Source organism: Salminus brasiliensis, chromosome 21 (genome assembly GCF_030463535.1).
Source record: "Salminus brasiliensis chromosome 21, fSalBra1.hap2, whole genome shotgun sequence".
Taxonomy (NCBI): domain Eukaryota; kingdom Metazoa; phylum Chordata; class Actinopteri; order Characiformes; family Bryconidae; genus Salminus; species Salminus brasiliensis.
Genome location: NC_132898.1, coordinates 8,701,902 through 8,715,358, shown reverse-complemented (window position 1 = coordinate 8,715,358; position 13,457 = coordinate 8,701,902). Strand labels below are relative to the sequence as shown.

Sequence of the window (13,457 nt, the reverse complement as noted above, 5' to 3'; positions counted from 1 at the left end):
GTGTGATATTTCCATTTTTTTAAAGAACTAAAATAAATATATTTTGTATTTCTTGTATCTAATGCAGCATTTTGTGTTGATATATGTGCCATTCCATAAACAAATGAATAAGGTAACATGTATTCAGTTCTATTACATTAAATGTTGATTAGTTACTGAATGTTACTGAAAAAGTACTGGTGTATAGTGACCAAAATACAGCATTTTTTAAAATGGAAATTAATTTATTCATCTATAAATTAGTACAAAATGTATATTATTATCCAGAAACTTGATGAAGACATACAATCCAACCAGAATATGAACATTTCTATTTCACATATGTAATATTTGTTACACTTTTGGACAATTACAATTATGTGGGTAGCAAACTGCAAAAACAGAACAGTAAACAAAAAAATGTGCATCCATCTGTTGTAAGCCTTATCTGAATTACAGTGGAAGAGAATTGACATAATATAGAAGGCTGTACAATTAACAATAAAATAATCATTATTAAATAACAAGTATTATTACAATATTGGCAAATTAGATTTTAACAAATCAGTAAAGACACAATGCATTCCTCACAGTAACTGTTCCATCCAAGTGTTATAAAAGTGAGCAATTTCAGTTGTCAATGCACCAAGAACACAGTGATCAATTCAGGTGTTACTATTGAGTGTTTTGCGAATGGTCAATCACAGGCAGATCAGCAGAGTGCCTTGCGACTATTGACATGGAAATCATAGTTAACTGCCCCGGCCTTATAACTACAATTATACATTATGACAATTACCTAACCTTTTTATCACAGATTATAATTATCATGATATTGTATTATGGGAAAAAACACAACATGTATAAAATAATCATACATGTAGTAGTCTGGGAGTCATTTGTAATAGCAGTAATGTGTTTGTGGTTCTAAATGTTTGGACATATTTTTCCCCAAACTCATTTACAGTTTACTTGGCGTCATCTGTGTGACTCTTAACACTCCCTCTTGTGCACAAGAAGCTGCAAGAACGCCATCTTGCCTCCACAAGCGGCCTTGAACTAGCCCCCTGCTTCCTCCTGCAAGAAAGGATGAAAGGAATGAACATACCCTATTTCAATAGTTACTTATTAGTAACTATTGATCAATAATATAACATTTGTTGTGAGCTACATGTAGGCCACAGTATTGTTTAAGGTGTCAGTTCTTATGACTCTGGGCATCTTGCGAATTGCTGCGAGTGGGGGTGAAGGTGTGGGTGTAATACTACACATGGGTCACAAAAAAAGATCAAAGTTGGGCCACTTGTATCTGCTGTGTGAACACAGCCTAAGTAGCAAATGTTATGTTGTGAATCGTGAATGAGGGAATAAGTGCATCATTCCAGACGCAACTTTTGACACATTTACATTTACATTTACATTTATGGCATTTAGCAGACGCTCTTATCCAGAGCGACTTACAAGGTTACTCGTATTACAGAGGTGGGTCAGTGTAGTGTTAGGAGTCTTGCCCAAGGACTCTTATTGGTGTAGCGCAGCATAGTCACCCAGCCCGGGAATCGAACCCCAGTCTCCCACGTGGCAGTGGCAGGTAGTGGTGTTATCTGTTGCGCCACACCAACCACACAATGAAGGTCATTGCTAAAATAACCTGGGAACCACTAATTTGAAGGAACTGTACATGGAAATGCAATTTAATCAAGCATTTAAATACAAAGGTGGAAAGGTTAGCAGTTAGATAGCTGCCCAGTAATACGCTGTGACTAATCATGAAACATTCACAGAAACCTAGACTAAGAAATGTATATTGTGAAAAGCAATCTAATAATTTAAAAGCAAGTCATTTAGTTTCTCGAGAGCTAGTGTCACTAGCATAGTTATAGCGTGACTATCACCTCATAGGCATTTCAAAGCAAAAACAACAAAAAGTTGTTAAGTGTCAGGCAAATTATTGAGGTACAGTTTGAATATATGAACAATCTACATTATCAATCTACATTAACAATCTACAATAGTTTGAAAGTTTTCTTAGTGTTTACAGGAGGATGTTAGATTGGTGTACTCTTGGCTTTACGAACACACAGAAATGTTCTCTTGGAGTGTAACTAACCTGCCCATGGACTCTCACATTCATAGAGCATCCACTCGTCTGAACGGAATGTGCTGTGGAACCACATGGCATGGTCAAGGGAGACTAAGAATTGGGCCCTGTAGTTAGGGTATGGCAGGAGTGCAGTGGGAAGGAAAGCGTAGTCTGACACATAAGCAGCAACACAACAGTGCAGTTTCATGTCTTCCTCCCCTGGAAAAACAAGTGCCCACACATTATGCATGTCAACAAAGAACAAGCAGCTGAAGTAACTATACATAACAAATGGACACAGTGCTGATATACAAAGCATATTGTATATGTTGGTATGGTATCATACCCTCTTTTTAATTACAATGTTGTGAAAGTGCACACATCTCTGCCATACCTATATGCCCCCTTGCTCGGACCCAGAACAGTTTTTTTGGTTCCAAAGCAACACGTCTTTGGAAATCAGGCGGATTCACTGGTTTGATCTCGATGGGAACCTCATTTGCAAGTATTTTATTCAAACCCTGCTTGGTAAGATCAGTCACATTTGGATTGCTGTAAAACAAGGCAACCAAAATGGTTGTTTTAGTGAAACTCACTTGAGGAAACAATGATAATTAATGTCTCTTAGTGATACCTGAGGTATTTCTGGATGAGCTCCTCAACAGTCAGCAGGGCATCCGGTGGGGGGACGCTGGGCATGGTGAACTGATGCTCCAGTGGACTGGGCTGCAGCATGTGAAAGGATGCCTGACATATCAGTATCGGATGACCATGCTGGATTGCTTTCACTGATCGAACGCAGAAACTGCGGCCATCTCGTATCCGTTCCACCTGGTAAAGCACTGGAACTTTGGGGTCTCCTGTAACTCAACAAGGAAGTTTACATATAAGTTTTTCATCAATGTATAGTTTTTTTTGCCTATAAGCCAAATGTATTCAGAGGCCCCTTTCAATTAATGAATTCAGCTACATAAAAGTGAAATGACTGAAATAGGAGCTCAGTTGTACTCAATAGAATGGGATGCTCATGGACACTTTAGTCACGAATGTTAAGTGTTGGATGGAGGGGTATACACTGCATTTCAAATAATTATGAATTATTATAAATGATTATTTTTTGCTTTTTAATTAAAATTATGGATGGTATTGTGTCTCAGGGTTCTTTGGTTCACTGAAAGCAATCTCAGCCACCTGTGATAATTACTTTGTCAGGTGAGCCCAGTTAAAGGAAAACTGAAGGAGGATGTTCCACGTTATTAAGCAGACCACAGGTTTCAAGCAACATGAGAAAGAAAAAGGATCTCTCTGCTGCCAAAAAGACATGAAAACATGAGATATTCCATGAAAACTTAAGCATGACCATCGCAATGTGAAGAAATTTGTAGATGATTTGAGCTCAGACGGAATCATGGGGAGAGAGCTGGTAGGCTCCTTTAGGGTCCCTAACGGTGTGGAAATGAGTAATATTATAGAGTATACAAAGTTTCTGACTGACCACTTTCTTCCATGGTACAAAAAGAAGAACCGTGCCTTCTGTAGCAAAATCATCCTCATGCATGACAATGCACCATCTCACGCTGCAAAGAATACCCCTGTGTCATTGACAACTCAACAAGGAAGTTTACATATAATTTTTTCATCAATTTATAGTTTTTTTTTGCTTATATGTCCAAATGTATTCAGAGGCCCCTTTCAACTAATGAATTCAGCTACATAAAAGTGAAATGACTGAAATAGGAGCTCAGTTGTACTCAATAAAATGGGATGCTCATGGACACTTTAGTCACGAATGTTAAGTGTTGGATGGAGGGGTATCTCAGCCACCTGGGATAATTACTTTGTCAGGTGAGCCCAATTAAAGTAAAACTGAAGGAGGATGTTCTGCGTTATTAAGCAGACCACAGGTTTCAAGCAACATGAGAAAGAAAAAGGATCTCTCTGCTGCCAAAAAGACATGAAAACATTAGATATTCCATGAAAACTTAAGCGTGACCATCGCAATGTGAAGAAATTTGTAGATGATTTGAGCTCAGACGGAATCATGGGGAGAGAGCTGGTAGGCTCCTTTAGGGTCCCTAACGGTGTGGAAATGAGTAATAAAAAAATAAAAGTATTATAGAGTACACAGAGTTTCTGACTGACCACTTTCCTCCATGGTACCAAAAGAAGAACCGTGCCTTCTGTAGCAAAATCATCTCACGCTGCAAAGAATACCCCTGTGTCATTGACTGCTATGGGCATAAAACCCTATTGAGAACCTTTGGAGTATCATCAAGCAAAAGATCTATGAGGGTGGGAGGCAGCTCACAAAGAACAGCAGCTCTGACATCCTGCAAAGAAATTCAAGCAGAAACTCTCCAAAAACTCACAAGGTCAGTGGATGCAAGAATTGTGAAGGTGATATCAAAGATCAACAAATAAATGATCAATACAGTTCTTTACAACCTATCAAATCTTTTGAAATTCTGTTGCACATAATTGGATGGAACATTTTGAGTTTTTTGAGGTTTGTTTAATAAAATTTTGATTTAAACGGTTTATGACTTGAAAATGACACTGTCATTTGCATCGCTCCATTTATGAAAACCAGAAAAAATATAATTTGCATTATCATTTGAAATGCTGTGTAAACCCCCAAGAGCACTGGAATGTAAATCAAAGGAACTGTTTTCTTTGGTGTTGATGACACTTTGGGATTAAGAGTGCTAGAACTAATCATCGGACCTCACTAATGAATCCACACTAGCGAATCCAATCAAACCCTCACGCCAATGTTCTAATATCTAGTGTAGTCTTCCCAGAAGAGTACAGGCTGTTGGTCCAACTCCAAATTGGACAAACTGAATACATATGATCACTCTGGGAAACTGACCCACAGAGTGGCCTTATATTACACCACAAATTCAATGTACAAACATAACATCTGTGTAAATGTTACAGAATAGTAACATAGTAACAATAGTAATTAGTATAAAAGGTAGTTACTGTATTACACGTTTCTTGTTCTTGTTCAGTACATTAATCCATATTTTTCTATTTCTCTATGCTGACTCACCTGCTCGTACGAAGTAACAGTGCAGTGAATGGGCGTGCATGTGATCGGTGACAGATTTGGCTGCTGCTACCAGAGCCTGACCAACTATCTGACCACCGAACAGGCGCTGAGACCGAGGAACCCAGTGATGCTTCCCTCTGAGGAACATGTTAAAAAGTCGTAAGTTATAAGCACAGTTCATGGCAGCCAAGATAGATAGCTATATAAAATGAGAGCTCAGATATTCACCATATTACACACCTAGTTTTCGCACACGTTTATAGGCTATTACCTGTACAGGTCGGTGTCAAGTTTCTCCAGATTTAAAACACTGGTGACTAAAACGCTCCGGAGATCCGGAGTGCCGGTGAGACTCCCAGCGACGTCCATCACCTCCGGTTTCAACTCTGCACCCGATTCAGCCATGTTGGAAGTGTTTCCCTCGCCCGTTTTCTGACAAACCCCGCCTATTGCGCCTGGATTGACTAGCAGTTTGTTTTTATCAGTTTATTACAATAAAACGAGAACACCTTATCACCAAAATAAGACAAAGTTCACACCCTCCCCCCCGAAAAGTTACGAAAATATATGTTCCGAGGTAGTTTGAGTAGTTTCTAGCCAATCATGGCACAATATGCACGACGCTACTAGCCAATCACGAATAATGAGGCGGGCCTCGTCGCAATACGGGTGGGAAACATTACTTGCGAGAAAGCGCTGCTATTCCTTTGTTCCACCGCTAGAGGGCAACGCTGTCTGTGAAACTGCAGCTTGCGACCCCCTTTATGCTCACCGTCTCTCGCAGTTTCTCCCACATTTCCAGTGTACAGTATTCTGGCCTCTTATGACTTATATATATATATATATATATATATATAAGATAAAAAATAAAATAAAATGCATAATACGTTTATTTACCCGTCATTTAAAGGTACATGATGCGCATTAGTTGAGTTGAGCAATTAAACAATAAAATATGCATATAATAAAATAGAATATAATATATATTTAGAACGAAGTCTTACAACATATTCAATATATCAGTTACATTAACTGCGACTGATTCGTAGAAGCTCTGGGCGCATCAGATGCACACCACGCTGGTGTGTGTGTGCGCGCGCACACACATACACGCGCACGCACGCACGCACGCGCGCGCACACACACTCGGATTTTCTCCTTCCATCCGTGGCTCTCAGATGCGAGACCCTTGCAGCTGTCAGCCTGAATCGTGTCCAGGTTGCTGGACTGCGCGCCGCTGCGTTTTCAATCTTTTATTAATCCTGCGCATTTGTGCCTCTGCATGGCTACAGCGACCGGAGCGACAGGACTGGAGGAGTGCGTGCAGCGGGGGAGATCTCAGAGTGACCCGAGCATCCTCACCGAGGCTCGAATAGTCTACAACAACAACAGCGCAGGTAAGAGAGCCTGTCACCCAGCTTCATCCATCCAGCCTCCAGCCTGCTGGCTCCAAGCCGCTGCGGTACAATGGGAACGGCAGGCATGCACCGGAGCGCAATGGCTGCTCAAACCAGCAAAATCTCATCCCAGTTTCTATTCAATATCAGATTTTTTTGAAGGGGGATGTGGGGGGTGGTTGATTGTAAGCACATGCATTGATCCTCTCGTCTGGCGTGGTCTTGGGATGCAAGGTATTTCGTGAAATCATCTAAGAATTCTGCAAGAACAGGACTTAACCGTGTGCAAAGGATTGCTTTGCATTGTGTTGCACTGCATTGCATGTGCCCTTATGCACAAATCCTCAAGAGTCTGCCTCTGTGCTTTGAACTGATGGCGTTATGACGCGGTGGGCTTCCCCATGACTAACGCAGGTCCAAGGTTGCACATTTGGAAATACATGTGGTGATACAAGCCACACACTATCGGTCCAGTCCTCTATTATGAAACCAGCGTCTCTATCACATGGAAAACGGAACGTGCTGTATAAAATCTGGCATCTCGCATGCTAGCATCATGATGTTATTTACTGCAGTCGCCTTCGTCCTTGCTCGTATATCTCGCGTGCCATGAACTGCAGATGTGCACCTCTGCGTTTTGTAATGACCTCCAGCTGCTGAGCAGAATGTACAGTGGGGGTTTACTGGAGCCTCTGGTCGCCTTACATCACTGCAACCTGTTATGAGGCAGTTGATGGGGGATCGCCTCATTAAAGGTGAATGATGATGCACATGGGGATTTGCATACAAAGGTGGGAATCATTCAAAACAACATTGTGGACACATTACTGACTAGAACAACCTTCACCAGGGACAATATATAGTGTCGCTTAAGGGAAAGATGATGTTCTTGTGTGTTGGGCTGTTGCTATGGCGACAAGGCATGAGCACAAGGCACAAGTTATCAGCCTTGAGGTGTTAAGAGACAGATATGCCTGAAGTTCTTCAACAAGTGGGGTTTTACTGTTGTGCTTATGTTAGTACGTTGTAACACATATGAACAACCTTTGAGAACTATGTAGATCTTTCTGATGGAGGCTTTTCATCACGGTGATGGGTGCAAATGCATGCACATTTTCAAAGGAAAGCAACAGACTGTTTATAAAGATAAGCACGATTCTAGCAACATCCCTAATTGCATAGTTCAGTATTGAGCAAAGTTTTTAGCTTTAGTCAGTGAGGGCCAGAAGCCATCAAAGTTTTACAGTGTTGATTATATACAGTGCTATCAACAACAGTGCAGATAACTGCCATAATTCTCACCTGACTAGACTTCAGAGCTGTTGCTAAGAAGGTTGGTATGCCCACGTTGATCACATTGTGATTTGAATGAAATTGTGTGATTTGACTGTTCCAAAATACTAAAGACCGTATTTTGTTCACATTCTTACTGTCTGCGGTATTTACTATGTTTTTAGCCTACATCCTGTCACAGCTTCAGTGTTTGCTGACTGTCTTTCCAGTCTCTCTCAGCAGCAAGGGTAGTGAAGGATTAGCGTAATAGCATCTCAAACAGGTCCTAGAACCCAGCTGTCTCTGTATATTTTGAATTTGGAGAAATAGTGTTGCTGGGCAAAGCAGAATTGGAAAATGCATTCTCAGTAATTGCTACTAATAATGGATATTCATTTATGGGCTAAGAGACACTTAACATATCTGTACATTGCTATATAATACGGCTCGGCTTGACCCATCATCCTTTAAGATCCACAGAGGACAAGCATCCAGGCTTTTTTCAAACTTCCTCTGGGTGTCCGAACGGCAGAGTCGCTCGCTGTCTTCAAACGCCGACTAAAGACCCATCTCTTCTTCTAGTACTTGGGCGAAGTGTAGTGCCAAATGTGTTGTGGTTTTCATACTGACTATTTAGTACTATTCTATTTAGTAGTTTCCTAGCTGATACAAACTAGATATGTGTATTTTCTGAGTAAACAGTGAAGCACTTTTGTAAGTCGCTCTGGATAAAAGTGTCTGCTAAAAGCCATAAATGTAATGTAAATATAAATTAAAGAGAATTGATGGGTCACCAGCAAAAAAAAAAGCAAATGTTGAGTTTTGAACACTGATATGCTGGTCAACCAGCACTCTACCAGCGTAAAATCCAGTTGCTTTAAATGTTGTAATATGTTAGTCCTGTGGTGCCTTACAAATTCCAAAGAACTGAAAGGATGCTGGGAAGCTGTGAAAAAAACACACTTTTTTTAGATGATGCTAAAATGCCTGAAAAGGCTACACAGCTTTAGGAAGCATGGCCACTGTGTAGTTCTGTGGCAACCCTTCCGTTCTGGAAAGCTAAAATGGAATTAGTGATTAAATTGTGTTAAAAGCTCTTTGTTTGCTCATGGGCAGCTGGTGAATATCCATCCTTGGATTTGCAGCTAATCACTTGACACTGTTCCAATATTGTTGTACCTTTGCAACATCTGCTGATATAGTTAGCAAGTTTTTCAGGTAGGTCTAGGGCTTTTACTTAGACTGGAAACTCTTGTTTTAATTTGTTGTGTGATTGTTTAGCATTTACCAACATCATGCTAAAACTCTGCAACTCAGACTACCTGTGCTCCAAGTGCAGCATTAACCTTTTACAAGCCTTTCGCAAAGCTGAGTTAACCAACAGTGACAACTGTAATTATTACCTGTGCAAAAGTTCTGTGTTATGCAGAACGATCAAGCAAACTCAGCCCCAGTTCTGTTCACTACTGCAGCCGAGTGGCCGCACTGCTAATTGCTCCAGTGTGGGTGGTCAAGATGTACCATGCCAAATTCATGCCAACATGGTTTTACGGGTTGTTACCTTGACAATGGGGCAACATTTTAGTTCTTTGTGCCCTCAGGCAATTTTGAACGCCAGAACTTTTTTTTTTTACACAGTCATTGTATAACAGCCTTGCAATACGTTGTGAGAACAGATATAAAGGGCGGGTTGTTGGATGTCACCTTTATTCACCAATATTTATTCGTTCTCAGAAGAGATTGAAAGTAGAGCATGGTATCAAAGAAAGCGCCAAGTGTCTGTCATAGGTGCTCTATAAATAGGGGTTTAAAAATGCAGGTCTTTTAGGTGTTCTACGGATAGGGGTTCAGAAAAATTCCACGATTCTTCTAGAAATCTCTAAATTCTACAAAGCCTTTATGAGCAGCAGGGCTAAACAATATTTGGGGGAAAATTGTGACATTTGAGGGTTTTATGAAAGCTAGGACATTTCTAATATGCATATATAAAGCATTACATTACAGTCTTAACATGTTTATATATCAGGCATAACTGTATATATCGATTGTATTCCATTCAAACTGGCTCAGCCTGCACAATATGTACAAAAATTTATACTGCAATCTATCTATATATCTGTATACACTGCTTCTCATCTCACTACTGAACTACTGTCACTACTGATAATAGTGCAGCTAGTACTGAAACTAGTGTCATTACTACCAAAAACAGTGCAGTCACTACTAAAATCAGTGCAGTTACTAATGAAATCAGTGCAGGCACTACTGAAAATTAGTGCCTGCACTACCGAAAACAGTGGCGTCAGTACTGAAAGCAGATGCCATCACTACCAAAAACAGTGCAGTTACTACTAAAAACAGTGCAGTCACTACTAAAATCATTGCCATCACTACTAAAATCATTGCCATCACTACTAAAAACAGTGCAGTTACTACAAAAACAGTGCAGCCACGACCAGAAACCGTGCAATCATGGTACAGAAAACACTGTGTGTTTCATCAAAAAAGTATCTTGAATTAACATATATAGTTTGATGCTAATAATTGGGTAAATTTGTGTCAAAATGTTTTGGTCATTAACTTTAAAATGAAACTTTATGGATAAAACAAATAAAAGAATATATGCCTTAAGGGCTCATACATATTTTCCAGTCACTAATATTATACTAGTGTCGCACCAATACCATATTAGTATCAGCGCAGATACTGGCACTTACACACAGTAAGAGTATCGGCAATTGAAAGCACCAATACCATGAAACTTACTGACTGATCATTTGTTATGAAACCAAATGTTTAAACAATCAGTAAAGGCAGTCATAAATAGTTATTACAATTAAACAAGATGTTTAATTTAACTTTTACATTTACAGCACTTTCCATGTTTCCATGTGGTGTTTTTTGGTTCTGAAACCCAAAGTTGAGTTTAGGCAGCTTGTTTAAAGGCCAAACATTGAAGTTTAGTACCTTTTTACATAGAGGCGTGTACGTGAACTTGCTGCAGAAACACTTTTCGTTTCTTAACTGGCATTTTTTTTCACGGCTCTGAACTGTGAATTTTAAACACCAATTAAAAAAAAAGCTGTTGGGTAAAGCTTAGTAAGATTATGGTTCCCTACTTGCTCGTGTTTATGCATTGTGGCAATTGTATTTTTTTCATAGCTCTAAAACTTTTGAAGTGAGCAGTTACTCAACCACTAAACGCTGTTCTTTCAAGTTTATTATATCTTATTTGGGATAAGATATGAAAAGGACAACCTATAAAAAGTGGAACATATGGATACATGGAACATATGGAGTGGATTTATAGCCATCTATCAAGTATGTAAGTCAGAGCTGGCTATGAAAGTAATGTATAGGTCATGTCATTACAAAAGTAAGAAATTGGCCTTGCAGTTTAAAGGGTTAACTTCTTAGAGAGGTTCATTGACATGCATTTTGATGTCTTCTTTCTCACTCTCGAGCATTTAGGAGCACAGGACTGTTGGTGCAGATTCACATTTTGCTCGTTTACTGCTTGGCATAGGTAGATGAGATGCAGCGATGACGCGCCATTGGCCGGCCCCCTCCTTCTCCTCCTTCTCCGTTTCTGCTCCAAAACGAAGCCTTTCATCCCTGCAGCACACCCACTGCGGCTTTGATCTCGCCTCTTCAGCATGCACTTGAGGAACAGAGCGAAAGCCCTCGTTCTGAAAGGAAAGACTAAATAGGCTGAAGACTGAAAGAGGAGAGAGGGATGGAGACAGAGAGGGAAGTAAGGAGGGGCGGAAAATATTAAGTCAGAGTGTCAGGAACCATCAACTGGGCAGTGGAAATAGACCTAATCGTACAGAAATTGTGGTCTGTTCCATCAGTCTATCACAGCAATGGCAGTATTTATAACAATATATAAATATTTTGAATAAATTATAATTTTATATGGCCCAACACTCAAATAAATTCTAACAACTGGTCAGTAGTGGTCCCATGGAGGTCCCGTATTGTTGATGGATAAGGGGGGGAACAGGGGGCTGATAATATATACTGTGCAGCAACAGATGATGCACAGTCTATAACAATAAACCTACAAAGTCCACCTATATGTAGGTGTTACTGATAAAATGGCCTGTGAGTGTGGGTACAGCGAAGGTGCACCTAATAAACGAATGTATTAATTAGACAGGACACTGATCCTTCCTAACACAGCTTCCGCTACTGACTGAATCGTGGCTGGACTGCCACTTGTATTGACGATGTATCTAGCGATGTATCTAGAACTTCCAGAAGGCCCAAGGAGGTGTTTTTTTTCTTCTAATGAAACTGGTCCAGTCCCCTGGCAATCAAAACATAATTGGTCGATTCCACTTCCTAGTCAATTCTTAATCTAATTAAGTTGGTGGTTAATCTGACACATTCCATACTTTGGCTTGGCTGCATCTAAATGTAACACTAAAATTTAAAATCCACGAAAATTTGTGTTCGAAAAAAAGATTCGTAGAATAAGGCACCTGTCTGGAAGGTCCAGTCACTGGTTAATCTGTATTCCTGTTTTCCGGGTTCTTCACCAGTCAAAGCTTTATGGGAGAGCGGCAAAGAGAATTACACCTCCACTACAGTTCACCCAAAGGCATGTTGCCGAATCCAAAGCCAACTGAAAGAAAGGTTCTTTGGTCTGATGAGACCAAAATGAGCCATCAGACTAATATGTTTGGTGGACACCAAATTGTAATTCACCACAAACACACCATGCCCACCATGAAGCGTGGTGGAGGCAGCATCAATTGAACTCCTTTAGAGTAGTCATATGTGTCTTGGTGGCCTCCCTCACTAGTCTTCTTCTTGCACAATCACTAAGTTTGTGAGGATGACCTGCTCTGCTCTAGGCAGATTTACACCAGGCTATCTGGTAAAAATCCTCACCAGATCCTGAAGGAGCGTTATGGTGACTGTAAAGTGCCACTGACACATGAAATGAAAGTTAGTCATAACAAACGAGGGCAAAAGAAATGCACTTTGGCCAACCACTGACATCCACTTACATATTTTCTCCATCAGTCAGTGTTCAAGTTAGTGTCAAGTGAATTGTTCACAGTCTGGGCGGTTCCGCCAGTGACAGATCCACACAGCAGGAACGACATTGTGTGCTGCGCACTGGACTGGAGGAAGTGGTGACTCATGCCCTTCTCTCTCAGGTCAGTGAAGCAGCACCTTCTACGGACTGAACAGCGAATGTTACTGACATTCACATGGCCTCTAATACAGCGTGGTCAGCCACTGCCTCACACCAATCATTTAACATTTAATCTATCTAGCTAAACTATATGGACTAAAGTATTGGGACACCTGCTACTTCATTGTTTCTTCCAAATATAGTTTATCCAGCTTTTGTTGGAGTAGCTGTCTCTACTGCTCAGGCAAGGCTTTCTGGTAGATTTTGGAGCATTGCTCTGAGAAGTTGATTGAATTTAGCGACCTCTTGCATATATGTGTGAGCATCTTCTTTAAACAGCATATACAGAAGTACCTGCAGTTACTGAATAACATGTCTTAGTGTATAATGAGGCGTGCCGCGTTAAGGAGTTAAAGCAGCTGAATGCATTATGTAGAATGGGCGTCCACAAACATTTGAACATATAGTGTATGTTATGGTATTTGTTTTGTGTATATCAGGGACAGTATTCATCCGATCACT

The 13,457-nt window shown here is 40.3% G+C and overlaps 2 protein-coding genes across 2 annotated transcripts in view; one reads left to right on the top strand and one right to left on the bottom strand.

Moving 5' to 3' along the window:
• Positions 1–203: 203 nt before the first annotated feature.
• acot8 (acyl-CoA thioesterase 8) lies at positions 204–5,616 on the bottom strand. Its single transcript, XM_072665853.1, has 6 exons — positions 5,389–5,616; positions 5,118–5,254; positions 2,697–2,922; positions 2,457–2,614; positions 2,090–2,281; positions 204–1,056 (listed from the first exon to the last, which is right to left on the bottom strand). Exons 1-6 carry the CDS (start codon positions 5,520–5,522, stop codon positions 941–943), a joined length of 963 nt encoding a protein of 320 aa, XP_072521954.1. The 5' UTR covers positions 5,523–5,616; the 3' UTR covers positions 204–940.
• Positions 5,617–6,281: 665 nt separating this feature from the next.
• Positions 6,282–13,457, top strand: part of phactr3b (phosphatase and actin regulator 3b) — a 79,629-nt gene continuing 72,453 nt past the window's right edge. The window contains exon 1 of the mRNA XM_072666349.1: positions 6,282–6,514. Coding sequence (XP_072522450.1) covers positions 6,400–6,514 — 115 coding nt within the window. The 5' untranslated portion in view covers positions 6,282–6,399. The remainder of the gene's footprint in view (positions 6,515–13,457) is intronic.